Below are 18668 nucleotides of genomic sequence, written 5' to 3'. Positions count from 1 at the left end.
AAAAAGTTGATGTGACATGTGGGTCACAATAACAAAAATGGGTAAAATATTCACAATCTATTTAGTGGAATCTGGTAAATTTAATTGAAGTACCTTCTGCTTCTAAGAATACCAATAATATGAATATGCAGGCTCTTATATTTAATTCATAAAACGTGTACATTTCTGCCTTTCTCTTCCTTTCTCTCAAAAAGTAAATAAAATTTGTCAAAATGGATCAACAGAAATCTGACAAATAAAGATAGAAACTGTTCATGGTGGGAAAAATATAATATCAATTATCTTACCATAATAACAATTCCACGAGTGGTAATAAAAACAATAACTTTACCAGGAAAAAAATCATTATAAGCATCCGGTTGAAAATAATAAGCCAATTTGGTGCAGTGTAGGTGACAAATTTGACCACAAAAGGGAGGTATGTCTCCCGTGCGTGGTGTGGTACGACCTTGTAATGGTAAAGGCAACTCAGAAAAGTACTTGGTAACCAGGGCGTGGCGAGGCAAGAAGAGCTGAACCATGTGGTGAAAAAGAGGCATAAGACAGTATGTGAAGGGCAAGACCTACCCTTGGGGACTGAAAATTCCGAGTCACTGTTGTCCTTTCGGAATCCTTTGTGATTTTATTATCCACAAAGGTGGCACTGGGAAAAAAATCTTCACTTGACATGGGAGGAAATGTTGTGGTCAAGGTGTTTAAAACTTTCACATGAGACCAAAACTACTAGGTGTTTGCTGATCATCTTTTTTCTTCAGCATCACTGGTACTCAAACTTCTTCAATGACATATTTACTTTTTGGGAACTTTGCGCGGTAATGGCTTGGCTGGGTGTCCGCTCGAAGATGATAAAAGCCTTGCCAAGAGAGGCAGAGGATCTGTTGATAACTTGGTGGAAAAAGAAGAAAGGCTGGTCATTATCAAGTGCTATGAGAACAAATCTATTACCCTGACCTCATCCCACTGTGTGCAATTGAGCCTCAAGATAATGTTTGATGCTGGAGCAAAGCAGACAAGTAATTTTTAGAAATCAGGAGACCACACATCGTAAAAGATAGAACACATTCACATACCTGTCAACCTCCACGGCTCCATGCCCGTACAAACTGTCGTATTTTCCCGTACAAAAGACAAAAGAATCGTGCACCATTTATTTAATTTTTTTCGGAATGATGCATGATGGGAAATCCCCAGGCGGCAGACGCATGCGCACAGTAGCATCAAACCGCTCACTTCGTTTGCAGCGAAAACAAAAACGATACCGAGAGAGAGGCTTCCACGGCGAACTCCTTTGACTTGATTGTCAAGTCAAGTCAAGTCAAATTTATTTATACAGCCCTTAATCACAAAAATGTCTCAGGATTACAGTTACAAAATTACACAATTACCTGATCTTAAACCAGCATGCGGGCAAGGAAAACTCAAAAACCTCAGTGTGAGGAGAAAAGAGAAACCTTGAGAAAGGACCTCACATGTGGTAATCCCCCTTCCAGGATTGACCAGGGTGAATTACAATTAGCATTACTGTACACATAATAGTAAACATAAGGTAAGATGTTGAAAATGTCCGGAAAGTGCATGACATCAACGACGCCCCCAGCCTGCAAACCAGTCCAGAAAGTCTATGACGGCCACGACGCTGCCTCCCGTCTCTGCCAGCCGGTAAATGCAGGGGTTGACATGCTGCAGGTCAGACGCCGGTCCGCTGACCCATCCCAAATCATCCTTCTCCTTCGTATCAGCCAGGCAGGCGTCGGAAAAAGACAGGACAAAACAGAATATGAGGTGGGCATCAATCATATGCTTAGGAATAGAAGTGTGTCTTAAGCCTCGATTTAAAAACTTCCGTTGAGGTTGCAGATCTTATCTCCAGAGGCAGGGCGTTCCATAACACCGGGGCCCGGATGGAGAACGCTCTCGAGCCCGCAGACTTCTTGGCTCTCGGAGTCACAAGTAGACCGGCATTTTCCGAGCGCAGACTCCGTGCAGGAACATAGGGGGAAATCAAATCGGAGAGATAAGAGGGTGCAAGCCCATGCAAACATTTATATGTTAATAAGAGAACCTTAAAGTCTCATCTTAAGTGGACTGGGAGCCAGTGCAAGTTGGCCAATACAGGAGTAATATGCTCAAACTTTTTGGTCTTAGTCAAAAAGTCTAGCTGCCGAATTCTGAACCAGCTGCAAACTTTTAATGCTAGACATCGGGAGACCAGAAAGCAATACATTACAGTAATCAAGCCGAGAAGTAATAAACGCATGAATTAAAATCTCTGCATCTGATTGGGACAGCATCGAACGAATCTTCGCAATATTACGGAGGTGGTAGAAAGCTATTCTAGTAATATTTTTCACGTGTAACTGAAACGACAGATTAGGATCAAATATAACACCTAGATTTTTGACCGAGTAACTATGGGTGATATTACATTTGTCTAGGTTCAGGGTAGTGTTTGAAAACAACTGACGACAGTGAGCTGGACCAATAATCAACATTTCAGTTTTTTCTGGATTAAGGCGTAAAAAATTATTTGACATCCATCTTTGAATCTCAGTAAGGCAAGCCTCCAGATTTCTAAAACTTAAATGTCCATTTTTTTCCAGTGGCACATACAGTTGAGTGTCATCTGCATAGCAATGGAAACTAATATTATACTTGCGGATAATGTCACCAAGCGGGATCATATAAATACTAAAAAGAAGGGGGCCAAGTACAGAGCCTTGAGGAACACCACAAGGGACCATGGGACATTAGATTGTTTAGAGGTCAGATTGCCATAGTTAACACATTGCATCCTGTCTGACAGGTAGGACCTAAACCACGAGAGTACAGTTCCTGAGATACCAATGCGTTCTAGACGAACCAATAATATGTTGTGGTCGACCGTATCAAAAGCAGCGCTGAGATCCAGCAGCAGTAACATTGATGAGGCACCAGAATCTATTGATAAAGGAGATCATTGGTTACTTTAGCAAGGGCTGTCTCAGTAGAATGATTTGCCCTAAATGCTGACTGGACAGTTTCAAAAAGGTTATTTTCTGACATGAAGTCATTTAGCTGCTGTGCAACGACCTTTTCAAGTACTTTCGCAAAAAATGGCAGATTTGACACTGGCCTATAATTACCTAGGCTTTCTGGGTCAAGGTTAGGTCGCTTAAGCGTGGGTTTAATGACGGCAGACTTGAAGGCTACAGGAACAATACCCGAGGATAGCGATATATTAATAATATTTAAAACTGATGGTCCTAAGATCCCAAACAGATCCTTCACCAGTGAAGCTGGAAACGGATCAAGCAGGCACGTAGTTTGTTTGGCCCTACTGACCATCTGTGTTAGCTTATCAAGGGACAAATCATTGAAACTGGAGAATGTTTCTGAACAACCGCTGACACAGTCCATACCTAGCACCTCCACATCTTTGATATAGGAGGAGGAAACAGAGCGTTCTTTTAAAATTTCATTCCTGATTAGTTGAATCTTTTTATTAAAAAATTCCATAATGTCATTAGCAGAATAAGTGCAACCATTTGGGTTAAGTTGTTGTCTGGTAAGTTTCGCCACTGTGTCAAACAAAAATTTCGGATTATTCTTATGTTCAACAATAATCTTAGAGAAATACGAAGCTTTAGCTGAGGCAAGAGCTACTTTATATTTCAGCAAACTGTCACACCAGGCCAGTCGAAAAACCTCCAGCTTAGTAGTGCGCCATTTTCGTTCAATTTTTCTGCAACTTTGTTTGAGTAACCTAGTTTCTTCAGTAAACCAAGGTGTATTCTTCTTGGGTCGGAATTTATACTTTAGGGGCGCCACAGAATCAAGAACATTTACCAAAGCAGTATTGAAGTTGTTTGTAAGTGAGTCAACAGACCCAGTGTACGAAGGGAAGGCTGCAGTTACCGTAGGTAAAAATTCTTTTAAGGCTAACACCGTTTTAGGGCGGATATTGCGACTGCTAAAGCCTAAATTTTCCTTATCACAGTAAACATTAAACAGCACCTCACATTTAACAAAATAGTGATCAGAGATGGCATTAGGATACGGTAACACTGTAACATTTGAGGCTACTACGCCACGGGTCAGGACAAGATCTAGAGTGTTCCCATCTTTATGAGTGGGCACATCAACTATTTGATTGAAACCAAATGTATCAATCAGTGACTTAAATGCAATTGCAAGTGAATTTGATGGGGAGTTTATGTGAACATTAAAATCACCAATAATTACAACATTGTCCGCATAAGTTACTAAGTCTGTTAACAGTTCCGAAAATTCTTCCAAAAAATTTGAGTATGGTCCAGGCGGGCGATACACAACAACTAAATAAATTGGTGTTGACATTAAGGACCTCATAACAAGTGCTTCAAACGTTTTAAAACTAGTAGGGGTATTAGAAGTAAATTTCAACCTATCTTCCGATATGAGAGCAACACCTCCACCTTTTTTGCATGGTCGTGCCAAGTGCGAACTCACAAAGTTAGGGGGAGAAGCCTCATTTAACACTACAAACTCATTTGGTTTTAACCAGGTCTCACAAAGGCCAATAAGGTTAAGATTGTGTTCATTAATAAGGTCATTGACAAGTAAAGCTTTGGAGGCTAGTGATCTAATATTAAGAAGGCCAAGCTTCAGCACTGTGGACTGAGCTGAAACCTTTCGCGAGTTTTGAACCTTAATGGCAACCTTAGTGGTAACCACCACAGGATTAGACTGCCGGTCCCGGGTCTTGTGCCTTGCATGACGGCAGATGCGGCCCGAATTCCATACCACAGGAATATTGTTGACAGGTGGAGTAGCAGGATAACTATTGGTAGAAAATAATGTTATTTCTTCTCCCTCCTCACCTAACAAGGGAGAAACAGAGGTAAGAAGCACAGAAGAAGATGCTATAGAAGAGTATAAATCAGGGTGTATGGTGCAGTCAGTAGAACGCTCTAAACTACAAAAACTATGTGAATTGCATGAATCTAGCATAGCGCTAGTTAGCTCTAGCATTACAGACTCCACACCCGTGGTAACAGGTTCACTAATCACCTGTGACCTGGCCTGCACTAGTGTACCCTGTCATGGAAGGCTTAAACAGTAATCTATATTTTTAGAAAGAGTGAGAGCACCTTCCCAGTTAGGGTGAAGGCCGTCTCTCCTCAGCAGGTCAGGTTGGCCCCAGAAAGCAGGCCAGTTATCCACAAACCTAAATCCCTTCTGATTGCAAAAACTTGCCAGCCACCGGTTTAGCGAGACTAGTCTGCTAAACCTCTCATCATTGCCTCTCGCAGGCAAGGGGCCAGAGACAATTACTCGATGCCGACTCATCTTTCTGGCGAGATTACAGGTCCTAGCAATATTTTTCTTTGTAATCTCAGATTGTCTCATTCTAGTATCATTAGAGCCGACGTGAATGACTATATCGGTGTAGCTAGCCCTGTCCTGGTGTCTAGGTTTGCTCGTCAGCTCCCTCAAATTAGCCTCAATGTCGGGTGCTCTGGCCCCAGAAATACACATAACCGTGGCTGGGGTGCTAAGCTTTATGTTACGGGTGATGGAGTCACCTATAACTAGGGTGCGGGAGCCAGTAGACCGGGGTGGAGTGGGACTAGCTAGGGGGCTGAACTTGTTATGCGTCTGAATTGGCTCACCGCGATTAGCATGCCGTTTAGGGCTAGTGCTAACCGGACTAGCAGGTTCGCTACAACCCACGCTAGCAGTGGTGTCTGAGGCACCTAACATTTTCCGTTTAAACTGCTCTAGCTCACGGACACGTCCCTCTAGAAGGGCTACCTGCCTACGGACACGGGAGCAACCTTTACAGCAACCCATACTCACTTGTAAGCGTTGGATGCCAAAGAGCGTCTTAGCAGCCGTGGGAGGGGATGCACTTCAACAACGATCGGCAGCAGCTTCCGACTGTAAAACAATTGTGCGCGGCACTTACCTTGCGCCAATCGTCCGAGATGCTTACCCGAAACTTTTCAGCTGTTCAAGATAAAAAGTCTCAATCCAGAATTCTGCTATAGTAGGAATCTGAAAACAATCTCGTAGACGCGACGACGTGAGCAACACAAAATTCCCGCCACTCCTGATTGATTTGCCGTTTCGTGATAGTCGGTGTATACCGGAACCCATCATTGACAAATTTGCGGTTTTCCGTACAGATTTCCTTGTACGTCGTACTCGTCTTAAAATGCATTAAAAATACGTACTTTGTACGGCAAAACCGTACAGGTTGACAGTTATGCATTCATGGCAGGAGTAGATCAGCGTCATTCATGCATCAAAATGTGCAAGTACCACATGAGTTCATGGAGGTGGTACCTCTACTGGTTCTGCCACACGATTAAGTTAGGTCTGGTTAGTCTATGGTTGATAGTACTGCAGTGACTGTACACTACTTGCTGTCAAAAATGTACGGTGACAAGAGAGCTCCAAGGCAGAGGTTGCCACTAGCCTCATACTTTTTCAGGCACTAAGAGGCTGACCATCGCTCAATCCCACACCTTTACCACCTCCACTGCCCAAAACGGTTCGGCTTGGAGTTCCAGATGATGTTCACTCTGACGTAATTCTGAGTTGCACATTGGCCTGCCAGCACCGCAAAGTCAACGCAACATCCACTCTGTGAGAAATGTGATGTGCATCCTTGAGTCATTGAGTAACAAAACTGTTTCAAGTCTCATTTTCAGGTGAAGGCTTTATTTGTTTTCCATAACTTTTTCTCCCCTCTGGTCTGTTGTTTAGTTATTTGTACCCATGGTAGCTTGCTACAAATGCCTCCAAATATGCAATATCATTTATTTTTGATACATTTGTCAATTTTGAGACAAAGGAAAACTAAATAGTTTGATGTGAAACTTTGTTACTATAAAGTCACAGCTACAACATTTGTTGTTGTAATGCAAGTAAAAGGCACTTTTCGTGTAACAAGCACAAAAAACCCTGTCATGTTAAATCCATCCATCCATCCATCCATTATCTGCACTGCTTATCCTCAGTAGGGTCGCGGAGGCGCTGGACTCCATCCCAGCTATCTTCGGGCAGTGGACAGGGGACACCCTGAACTGGTTGCCAGCCAGTCGCAGGGCACACAGACAGACAGACCACTCACTCGCTCATTCACGCCTAGGGACAATTTGGACCGGCGAATCAACCTGACATGCATGTTTTTGGAATGTGGGAGGAATCCTGAGTGCCCGGAGGAAACCCATTCAAGCACGGGGAGAACATGCAAACCCCACACAGAGATAATCAGAAATGTGTTTTATTTTGTCTTATTGGTCTGTAATATATTTCACACATTTTTCTCATAACAAAAAATGGGTCTGAGTTCTTATGGGTAAATTTTACTTTTTTGCAATAGTAGACGTTTATAATACATACTTTAAGTTATAAATGTGTAGCATATGTATCCCAAAATTGTGGCCGTAAGCGCTCCTTGGTGTCGCAATACATTTCATATCATTTACTAACTATACAGTAAGGAAAATTGGGTCTAGGTTCTTACGGGTTAATATTACTTTTGTATAGTATATACTGTAAGTGTAAAATGTGTAGGCTTTTTATTAAAATGAAGACTTAAATAAATAATAACTTAAAAATAAAGGAAAAATACAATTTAAAAAAGTAGCCGTAAAACGTTGTTTGGCGTCGTGATATTTCCTCTCAAATTAACGTCACGTGACATTACTTCCAATCCCATTCATTTGCAGACATGGCTACCGCGGAAGTAGGTGAGTGCACTTGTCTACCTTTTCCCCATTTTCAACCAACAGTGCAACTGCTTTTGAAATAAATTGTCAATGTCATATGTAATGATTACTTTTTGTCTTTAAACACTTGCGTAGTAGTCGCGCTTCAAGAAAACTGGATTGATTACTGATATCTAGGAAAAGAAAAAACATTAGACCACATCTTAAATGCGATATAATTTTGAAGAGATCGATCTTTTATAGATTGAATCGGTACTTGTTTTAATTTTCCACTCGGGGGATATGCTTTCGTTATACTGTATTTAGATCGATAATTCTTGTTTTTATTAAAATCTGTTTCCAAACTATGATAGCTTAGTATAAGCAGGCTACTACGAATAAACGGACGGCGGTATTCTTTAACAAAACTACAGTATTTAGGATGAGTTACTTTCACCTTTGTTCTTTATTTTTAATTAACTTGCATTACCAGCTCAGTAGCCTAGATGGTAGGAAGTATTCTAATATTTTGAGATAGGATTTTTGAGTTTTTTTTCAGCTGTAAGCCAAAATCAGCAATATTCAAATAATAAAAGGCTTGAAATAGTTCAGTTTATGTGTAATGAATCCAGAATGTATGACATTTTTGTTTTTTTAATTGCATTACAGAAAATAAAGAACTTTATCACAATATTCTAATTTTCTGAGACAGTCCAGTATATATGGATGTGTGTGTATGTATATATATATATATATGGATGTGTGTCTATATATATGGATGTGTGTGTGTGTGTGTGTATATGTATACCGTATTTTCCGCACTATAGGGCGCACCCCCCCCCAAAAATAGTTTTTGGTCCTATATCTTCCATAGATAAGGCGCACCGGATTATAAGGCGCTACAATGGGAACGTTGACAAAACAGTCAGATGATTCAGTCAAACTTATTACCCCCTTAACATTCCCAAATCTTGCAAAGTAGCAAATACGTGTCGTAGACATGTGCGGATGCGGTGTCCGTACAATGTCACTCAAATGCATCGTTTCAAATATCATTCGAAAGGTTAAAGTCTTGGGATTCAAGAAATGCCAACCATTCCTTAGTTTCTATTTTCTTTTTCGCTTGCAACTTTACTGTGCATTAGCCAATAAACACTTGGAATTGAGTTTAATTTAAAAACAGACACTCCATTCCATCCATTATCTGCACCGCTTATCACAGAAACGTCGAGTTCAGTCTGAAACAAGATACTGGGAAAATATATAGCCAGGGTAGCTCACCGAAGTCGTTGTGTTCAATAATAATGTGGAGCCATGGTCCTCTTATATCCGTTAGTTTAGTAAATCCAGGAGAATACAATATTTACAAATACAGAATAGTAAAAAAATGCTTTCTGTATGCCGTCAAACCATGTGCTATACGCATTCATCTTTTTCGGCCAATTGCAGGCTTTGTTTTGCCGCTTCAGCCAAAGCAATGCCAGCCTGTAAATGATAAAAAGGATCCGCTCCTTGACCTCCGAATAACTTTAGCCAATAGTGATCGATTCAACTGATGATTGACACATCTTTTTCGGCCAATTGCAGGCTTTGTTTTGCCGCTTCAGCCAATGCCAGCCTGTAAATGATAAAAAGGATCCGCCCCTTGACCTCCGAATAACTTTAGCCAATAGTGATCGATTCAAATGATGATCGACACATTGGTTAGCCAATGAAACGCCGGTAAATAAATCCCAGCATACACCGCGGAATACTTGGCGTTCGGGGGAAAATCTAGTCGGCGGCTGCAAGTTAGTTTGAAGACTTTACGATTTAATATTGATCCATAAATAAGGCGCACTGTATTATAAGGCGCATGGTCAGCTTTTGAAAAAAATAAAGGCTTTTAGGTGCGCCTTATAGTGCGGAAAATACGGTACATGGATGTGTGTGTGTGTGTATGTATATATGGATGTGTGTGTGTGTGTGTGTGTGTGTATATATGGACGTGTGTGTGTGTATGTATATATGGATGTGTGTGTGTGTATGTATATATGGATGTGGGTGTATGTATGTATATATACAGGGAGTGCAGAATTATTAGGCAAATGAGTATTTTGACCACATCATCCTCTTTATGCATGTTGTCTTACTCCAAGCTGTATAGGCTCGAAAGCCTACTACCAATTAAGCATATCAGGTGATGTGCATCTCTGTAATGAGAAGGGGTGTGGTCTAATGACATCAACACCCTATTTCAGGTGTGCATAATTATTAGGCAACTTCCTTTCCTTTGGCAAAATGGGTCATAAGAGGGACTTGACAGGCTCTGAAAAGTCAAAAATAGTGAGATATCTTGCAGAGGGATGTAGCACTCTTAAAATTGCCAAGCTTCTGAAGCGTGATCATCGAACAATCAAGAGTTACATTCAAAATAGTCAACAGGGTCGCAAGAAGCGTGTAGAAAAACCAAGGCGCAAAATAACTGCCCGTGAACTGAGAAAAGTCAAGCGTACAACTGCCAAGATGCCACTTGCCACCAGTTTTGCCATATTTCAGAGCTGCAACATCACTGGAGTGCCCAAAAGCACAAGGTGTGCAATACTCAGAGACATGGCCAAGGTAAGAAAGGCTGAAAAACAACCACCACTGAACAAGACACACAAGCTGAAACGTCAAGACTGGGCCAAGAAAAATCTCAAGACGGATTTTTCTAAGGTTTTATGGACTGATGAAATGAGAGTGAGTCTTGATGGGCCAGATGGATGGGCCCGTGGCTGGATCGGTAAAGGGCAGAGAGCTCCAGTCCGCCTCAGACGCCAGCAAGGTGGAGGTGGGGTACTGGTATGGGCTGGTATCATCAAAGATGAGCTTGTGGGGCCTTTTCGGGTTGAGGATGGACTCAAGCTCAACTCCCAGTCCTACTGCCAGTTTCTGGAAGACACCTTCTTCAAGCAGTGGTACAGGAAGAAGTCCGCATCCTTCAAGAAAAACATGATTTTCATGCAGGACAACGCTCCATCACACGCATCCAAGTACTCCACAGCGTGGCTGGCAAGAAAGGGTCTAAAAGAAGAAAAACTAATGACATGGCCTCCTTGTTCACCTGATCTGAACCCCATAGAGAACCTGTGGTCCCTCATCAAATGTGAGATTTACAAGGAGGGAAAACAGTACACCTCTCTGAACAGTGTCTGGGAGGCTGTGGTTGCTGCTGCACGCAATGTTGATCGTGAACAGATCAAAGCACTGACAGAATCCATGGATGGCAGGCTTTTGAGTGTCCTTGCAAAGAAAGGTGGCTATATTGGTCACTGATTTGTTTTTGTTTTGTTTTTGAATGTCAGAAATGTATATTTGTGAAAGTTGAGGTGTTCAATTGGTTTCCCTGATGAAAATAAATAATTGAAATGGGTATACATTTGTTTTTTGTTAAGTTGCCTAATAATTATGCACAGTAATAGTCACCTGCACACACAGATATCCTCCTAAAATAGCTAAAACTAAAAAAGCCCCACTCCAACTTCCAAAATATTCAGCTTTGATATTAATGAGACTTTTGGGTTCATTAAGAACATGGTTGTTGTTCAATAATAAAATTAATCCTCAAAAATACAACTTGCCTAATAATTCTGCACTCCCTGTATATATATATATATATGGATGTGGCAGCACGGCGGTGCAGTGTTTAGAGCGTGTGCAGCACAGTTCTAAGGTCTCGGGAACCTCCTGTGTGGGTTAAAATCCAGCTACTGGACTTACTGTGCGGAGTTTGTATGTTCTCCCCGTGCTTGCGTGGGTTTCCTCCGGGCACTCCGGTTTCCTCCCACATTCCAAAGACATGCATTTCAGGTGGATTGGCCGGTCCAAAATTGTCCCTAGGTGTGAATGAGCGAGCGAGTTGTCTGTCCCCGTGTGCCCTGCGATTGGCTGGCAACCAGTTCAGGGTGTCCCCTGCCCACTGCCCAATGATTGCTGGGATGGGCTCCAGCACCCCCGCGACCCTACTAAGGATAAGCGGTGCAGCTGATGAGATGAGATATATGGATGTGTATATATATATATATATATATATATATAATGTTTTTGCATTATTAAAAACCATGTTTTAAGCTCTTACACAAATGAATAACAGAACAAAATATCAGTTACCAGCCTCTTAAATTCTCATAATCGGTCTCTGTATCGGCCGTGAAAAAGCCATATCAGTCAATCCTTTAATTATCTTTTACTGTACATGTTACTGAGGAAAGTCATGTATTCCAGGAATGCGTTCCTTTGTCACGTGTTAGTCTCAACACTGCTATTAAGCAACTTTATATTAAGGTAATGTCAAGATATTTGTTTCTTTTTCAGAGAAAAGGCGCAACCATCTTGCCGCCTTGTCCATTGCAGCTGTGGTCGTCATCTTAGGAATCCCCTTGTGGTGGCGCACCACCACGACGTACCGTGCCTGGCTGCCTGTGGCTCAGATTCAAGAGCTGTCCAAGCTCCAGGTTGGCCATTGTCTGCTTTGTTGTTCTTTTTTTCCACTTTGACCTTTTTAAGCTTTCCGTCAATATCTTCTAAACGGATACGCTTACAGCTCCTCCTGAGTGCTGATGTTGAGGTCGTTTTCGCACGTGGGACGTTGTCCCCGGAAAAGCAGAAAAAGCTCCCTGTGATGCGCTCCAGGGATGAAGCTCACACCATTGACAGTGAGTGCATAATGTGCAACTTTGTCACTAATAGAAATATGAATTATAATCATAATACTTTATTTTCTGCAATATAAGGCACCCTGAATTTTAAGGTAACCCTCCACCCTCCCAAATAGTCTTTTGTCATATGTTTTTCATATGTAAGGACTACAAGGCACATGAGAATGAGACTACATTAAGAGTACTGTGAGTACATATTATTGTGTTTCATTGCAATGCAGTGTGCCGCTGAACAAAAATGACGAAATATTGTATGCAATGGGAATGGATCCCGAGTAGCTGCGGAAGGAGCTCTGACACATTACCACCAGACCACCAGTGTTACAGATGACATACGAAATGGCATTGGAGCTCATTTTTTTATCACTTTATTTTTACTCACGCTGCCAAAACACTGTGCGTCAATAACCTCTCTGGTTAATATGTATGCAAAAGAGCTTATATAGTATTTTGCTGATTTCTTTTTTTCCCCATTCTCTAACATTCGATGGTGAAGAAGTGAAGAGACTGTTCAACTTATCGGAATGCACTATGCTAATAAGTTTTCCCGGCACTGTTTCATACATCAGGAATTGTTGTCTTTTTTTATTGTATGTTACATTTATTTGCAATTTTTGTTGTATTTTTGTTTTAATGACTTTTAGTGAAAATGTACATGTTTTTTTTTCTAATGATTTTAGCCCACTTTTGTTCAAATATAAAATACAGGTCACAGCTTATGCCCAACAGTAATGGCTTCTTTCATTTAACGTGAAGGGGATTTTTACATCAAGAAAATAAGCCATTTGTGACTGTTGAAAATGAAAGATTTCTGACAAAACCATAAGGAAACATTTTTAAAATGTATTTATCCTCTTATATTTATAATTATTAGGTTTACCAGTCTATATGCTTGAAATGTTTCAACATTTAATCAGTTCAGGCATAAGCTGGTAGCCTAATTTTTTACTTGGCCCTTCCTTCTGTTTGACTGGCTCAGGAGGTAGAGCGCTTGTGGTCCAGGTTCGATTCCTGGCTTCTCCGTGTTATATGTCGAAGTGTCCCTAATGCCCCCGATAAGCAGGTAGTAGCGTTGCATGGCTGACCCTGCTATCGGTGTGTGAATGGGTAAGTGTGAAGCACATTATAAAGCGCTTTGGGTGGTCTTCATTGACTTGAAAAGCGCTGTATACTGTGGCTTGCGAAACTATTTGGCCCCCTTGAACTTTGACCTTTTGCCACATTTAAGACTTCAAACAAAAAGATATAAAACTGTAATTTCTTGTTAAGCATCAACAATGAGTAGGACACAATCATGAAGTAGAACGCACTTTATTGGATATTTTAAACTTTTTTTTTTAACAAATAAAAACCAAAAAGTGGGTGTGAAATGATCCAGCCCCTTTACTTTCAGTGTGGCAAACTCTGTACAGAAGTTCAGTGAGGATCTCTGAATGATTCAATGTTGATCTAAATGACTAACAATGATAAAAGGAGTCCACCTTTGTGTAATCAAGTCTCTGTATAAATGCACCTGCACTGTGATAGTCTCAGAGGTCTGTTTAAAGCTCAGAGCATCATGAAGAATGAGGAACACACCAGGCAGGTCAGATACTTTAAACTGATGAGTTTAAAGCTGGATTTAGATACGAAAAGATTTCACAGATCTTCTGAAAAACCCGCAACAAAAGTAAAATAAAAAGCAAAACATTAGCAGTCTCTAACATTGAAAGTTTGAATGCCCTCTGCTTCGGAGCAATCATTATCATTAAAAGGAGTTCAAATTTGGCCATTTTTTCTGCTTTTTATACATGCAGTGTTTTCTTTTTTGCCTTCCGTATTGATCTCCGTTATAACCTTACACCTATAGAGCCTTTTTCGTGTTCGTAAACAAGTGCACCGTATTGAAGCTGCGCGTGCATTTTTTAAGCAGAATTCATGTTAGTTTATAGCAGCCCATTCACACAAAAATATAGATAAGAACAGCCAAAAATGGCACAAAGTATGTGCTAGCAGAAAGATAACAGCTTTATTTTTCTCATCAAAGCCAACAAGGAAAAAACCTTCTTTTGATCGGGAATGGATCTCTTCCTTTGAAGGTACTGGAAAAATTGAAATATTGGCCTCAAACGTGCTTTATTTTGGCCATTAAAAAGGTGTACGAACCCTGATCCTAATATTGTCATATTTTTTTTTAAATTTAAATGTAGTTCTTTGCATTTTTATTGTAAACACACATTTCTCTGGTTAGAGTAGTGTTGACCGTATGATTTAGTTTTTTGTTATACTTTTTTTCTCAGGAGACACTTCATTAATATACAGATATGAGACGCGCTATCGAACCGCAACCGTCATGGAAGAGGACGCCCTGAACCAACCCACAGCAGCTGGTCACTCTCAGTTTTGCTTCCTTACTTGAGTAGATCGGTTGGTCTCCTGATTATCTGTATTTTCTTTTTTATAATCTTTTTTTATTTGTTTGTTCTCGTTGTAGAGACCGATCTCTCCCTTCACACAATCAGCGAAAATTCCTGTGGCTATTTGGTGGTCTATGTAATTCCAGAATCTTCTCTGCTGCTGCCTCAGGTTTGTCTTCATTTAAAATGACTATTGTAGTGTTATTTATTCTGATCAATTTGAGACTATACATTTTTGAAAATTCAGTTCTGTTCTTTTTTCTTTCTTTGGTAGTTTTTTTTACGTAATATTTTGACGGAGTAACTGAATAGTATTTTTCATTTCAATTATTATTTTTTTATGTATGTCTTTATTATTATTTTTCCTAAATTGTTATTAATTTTTAAATAGAATGTTGGATGAAAGTCTGAAGTTGTTTTTTATTTGTAATTCTTTTTAATAACGCATATATTACATTATATTTACATTAGCTATATTTTCGTTGTTTTTGATCATTTATATATTTTTTTCTTGTATAAATAACTCTTATACTTATCATTAGTTATTATCCACATTCCACAACAATACATTGTTACTTCTTCATGAAAGCTTAATTTGTTCCGAGATCGTGTTCGTAGCTCAAATTATTTGAGTGACGTATAAATTTTCCAGATATGGAATTATTAAAAACTAATTGGCCTGTTCCTGACCTTCCAAAAGCATCATTTTAAATCTAGATAGCTGTAAAGCAGATCTTCCTCAGCACTAAAAGCACATTCAAATAGTAATTATACATACAAAAATACAGTAAGTTACAAAAAGTTTATATTGATAAAATAAAATGTGTATTTATTATGAGCACTTACCAGTCACCGTAACTAAGGTTTGTGTGTAGTGCAGAGGGGTGTTTGCAAGAAAGAGTGACAGACACCGGTATTTTATACATTTTTGTTCCCTTCTAATTGTGTACGCCAGATAACAAATTTTATACGATTTTTTTTTTTTTTTTTTTTTTTTTTTTTCAAAGACTGATCTCGTCTTGCCTGTTTCAGCTCTTATCCGGATTGTCTTGGTCACTGGTAGCAGACGACAACATCATCGTAGATTGCTAATATTATCGCGGCATTCTATATCGTCTGTCTTGCTGTGAGTAAATGGTTTCCGGATTGTGTTTGTGAGGTTTAAAATTGCTTAAAAAGGAGGATTTGCAATCATTAACCAATTGGCAGAGGTTGACATGTTTGGAATCGAGAGACTGTTGATGATATGTAAGCACCTATTGTACACTTAAAATTAAGTTACTTTAACTCTAAATAAAGTTCACATAAAAAAAGTTACAGCATTTTTTTTTGTTTTTTTTTTGTTGCCTGTAGTAGTCAACATGTGCGAATGAGGCGAGCTGATGCTTGCTTTAGGCAGTCACGAGCGGTGAGCTGCCTCTTGAGTTGGCATCTGGGACTTCTGGTGAACTGGATTTTCCTTTACATAGTGAGCAATATTTTTGTGGCGAACTCGTATACCAAAATTCTCTCGTTTGGAGGTGGTCGTATAAAGAGGTACCACTGTATACATTTTTGTTACATATTTTGTGATTATGTACAGTATGTTTTCTATTATTTTTTCCTAGGAGGTTAGTGTATGTGATCTGAGATCATTTCGTGATAGCTTTATTGGTATTAAATTATTACCATTTAATCAATTAATGGTTCATAAAAGTTTACAAAAGGGTACATTTAAAAAAATATGTATCTGTTTTGTATTGTTTCAAGGACATAGACGTTTATGTGGGCCAACGACGCATGGCTTTGCTGCGCATTGACGGCAATGCAAAGGCGGGTAAGACGTTGGACCAAATGCTGTCCGCGATCGAGACCCAGTTGAAGAAGGTGCTGCATTTAATGTCGTTCAGCCACGAGGACATCACAGTTGCTCTCAGCGACAGAGTGCGACTCAGCCCGGGAAATCCACAAAACAAAGCTGACAGCATGAGAGCCTTTAAGTCCAGTCCGGGTTGGTATACAGTAAAATGACCAGTGTGAATTCAACACCTACATTTTATCACTACCCCAGTAAACATTAATTATTTCTAGAGGGTAAACTGTACACTGAATATAAAGACCAATTTTCCAAGTTAATTTACTCTAATGAGAGTTATTATTTTACACCTCACTGCACCAAGTTCATTAAGTTTTACAGTAGGTGAAAAGTCATACCTTTGGTGTTGTTAAAATTCAACACTGAAAAGTGTAAAGTTAAGAGATGACTAGTGCCGTGTAAATCACACAAGTACTGCAATACTAAAAAAACAACATAATTAATAAATTGGTATTGCGTCCTATAATAGAAACATTTTTAAAAATCCATACATACATTATCCACGAAAAAGAAACAGAATCAGATTTCTCTTGCATTTCTGTCATATCGGTGCTTTACAATGTACTTCACCCTTACACTATCACACACACTTACACATAGATAAGGAGTCAGCCATGCAAGGCACCTACCTGTTTATCATTATGTTAAATTGATTGTGTACCACTACACATAAAACTGGTGTCAGTTTAATTTGCTTTTTTGAATTTACCTTGCAGATCTATTTATTACAGACGCTGCCCGACCTACGAACGAGTTAGGTTCCAGGAGATCGTTCGTAAGTTAAATTTGTTCGCGAGTTACTTCAGTGCTATATTTTGTATGTTTAAGGTTTATATAAGTAACCTGTATTGTTTTTATTACTAAAAAAATAAACATTTAATAAAATAATATGCTCCATAAAGATAAATAAAATGAGGTTTTACCTACTTTTGGGACTTGCGCTTCGAGAGGTCCTCCTCCGTGGTAAAAAGTGGCAGAAAAAAAGCATTCTGACCATTTTCTCAAACGCATCAAGCTTTCTTATGCCAATTTTGTTTCAAAAGAAACGGCTCACCTCTTCCTTACACTTCACAACAACCATATTGAATGGATGCACGAGATATAACGCAATAAAAATGTCAAAATTCTTAGTGCGCTATTGATACAGTGCACGTTGTTATGATTACACACAAACCAGTAAGTAGAAACCGAAATTCTTCTTCGGTGTGGATGCTAGGTGACGTCTCACAACGGCTTGCGGCGGAAAGAAGCCCTACAGTACTGTCCTCGACTCTAAATAGGTGCACACAATACAAAATCTAACTTGCAGCAATGTCCGAATATTTTTTGATATCCAGAAAAAAATGATTTTATCTGCGGGAATCCGTAAGTCGAATGTCCGTAAGTCGGGAGCGTCTGTACATGAAGGCCTAATTTTTTTGCTCTCTGCCTTGACTTGCTGTTAGGGATCATTTATGCTGCTCGACGCATTTTGCCTACCTTTATAGGCTACGAGATAACCTTCACCCTGCTAAATCCTGACCCTAAGTGGCACAAGCTTAATTGGGACATTGAAGGCGCAGTGCATACCTACATTCAGCCTCTGCTCTCCAAACTGGGATCTTTAGCCAACTTCAGTGTTGACTCTCAGGTATCATTTTTTTTATCTCCAGCCAGTTCAAGCAGTTTGTATTTTCAAGCCTGATGACAAACCCTCTAGTCGCTAGGGGGGAAGAAAATATCTCAACCATTTTGGGTAACTCAAAAATAAAAATTAGGCATGTTTGACACAATTTTTTCTCCACTAATACCCAACTATTTATCCACATAATACACTGATATCAATAAAGCAGTACATAAAATTCCACCTCCCCAAAAATATACAAATCATCCCCTACCAGCTTTGATAAAGTTCATCTTTGACGTCTGAAGATGTCCATGGAAGGCTAGATGAAAAAAAGGTTTTTGACATGTGTAGCTGTCTATGGCAGCCTAGATAAAAGATATTTTAAATGTCTACAGCCACATATGGCACTTCACTGTAATTCTGTAATATATAGTTCCTCATTTGAAAACTGATATT

The 18668-nt window shown here is 39.7% G+C and overlaps 1 protein-coding gene across 2 annotated transcripts in view; it reads left to right on the top strand.

Moving 5' to 3' along the window:
• Positions 1-7661: 7661 nt before the first annotated feature.
• The window catches only part of pigs (phosphatidylinositol glycan anchor biosynthesis, class S), a 22330-nt gene continuing 11323 nt past the window's right edge, over positions 7662-18668 (top strand). For both annotated transcript variants that reach the window (XM_088320551.1, XM_088320552.1), the window contains exons 1-7: positions 7662-7718; positions 12012-12151; positions 12241-12352; positions 14635-14724; positions 14829-14920; positions 16501-16741; positions 18094-18236. In XM_088320551.1, the coding sequence (XP_088176677.1) occupies positions 7700-7718; positions 12012-12151; positions 12241-12352; positions 14635-14724; positions 14829-14920; positions 16501-16741; positions 18094-18236 (837 nt within the window). In that variant the 5' untranslated portion in view covers positions 7662-7699. The remainder of the gene's footprint in view (positions 7719-12011; positions 12152-12240; positions 12353-14634; positions 14725-14828; positions 14921-16500; positions 16742-18093; positions 18237-18668) is intronic.

Source organism: Urocampus carinirostris, chromosome 17 (assembly GCF_059441175.1).
Source record: "Urocampus carinirostris isolate Australia breed hairy pipefish chromosome 17, RoL_Ucar_1.0, whole genome shotgun sequence".
NCBI classification, from domain to species: domain Eukaryota; kingdom Metazoa; phylum Chordata; class Actinopteri; order Syngnathiformes; family Syngnathidae; genus Urocampus; species Urocampus carinirostris.
Note: the sequence above shows the minus strand (reverse complement) of the source record. Positions and strands in the feature narration are given on the sequence as shown.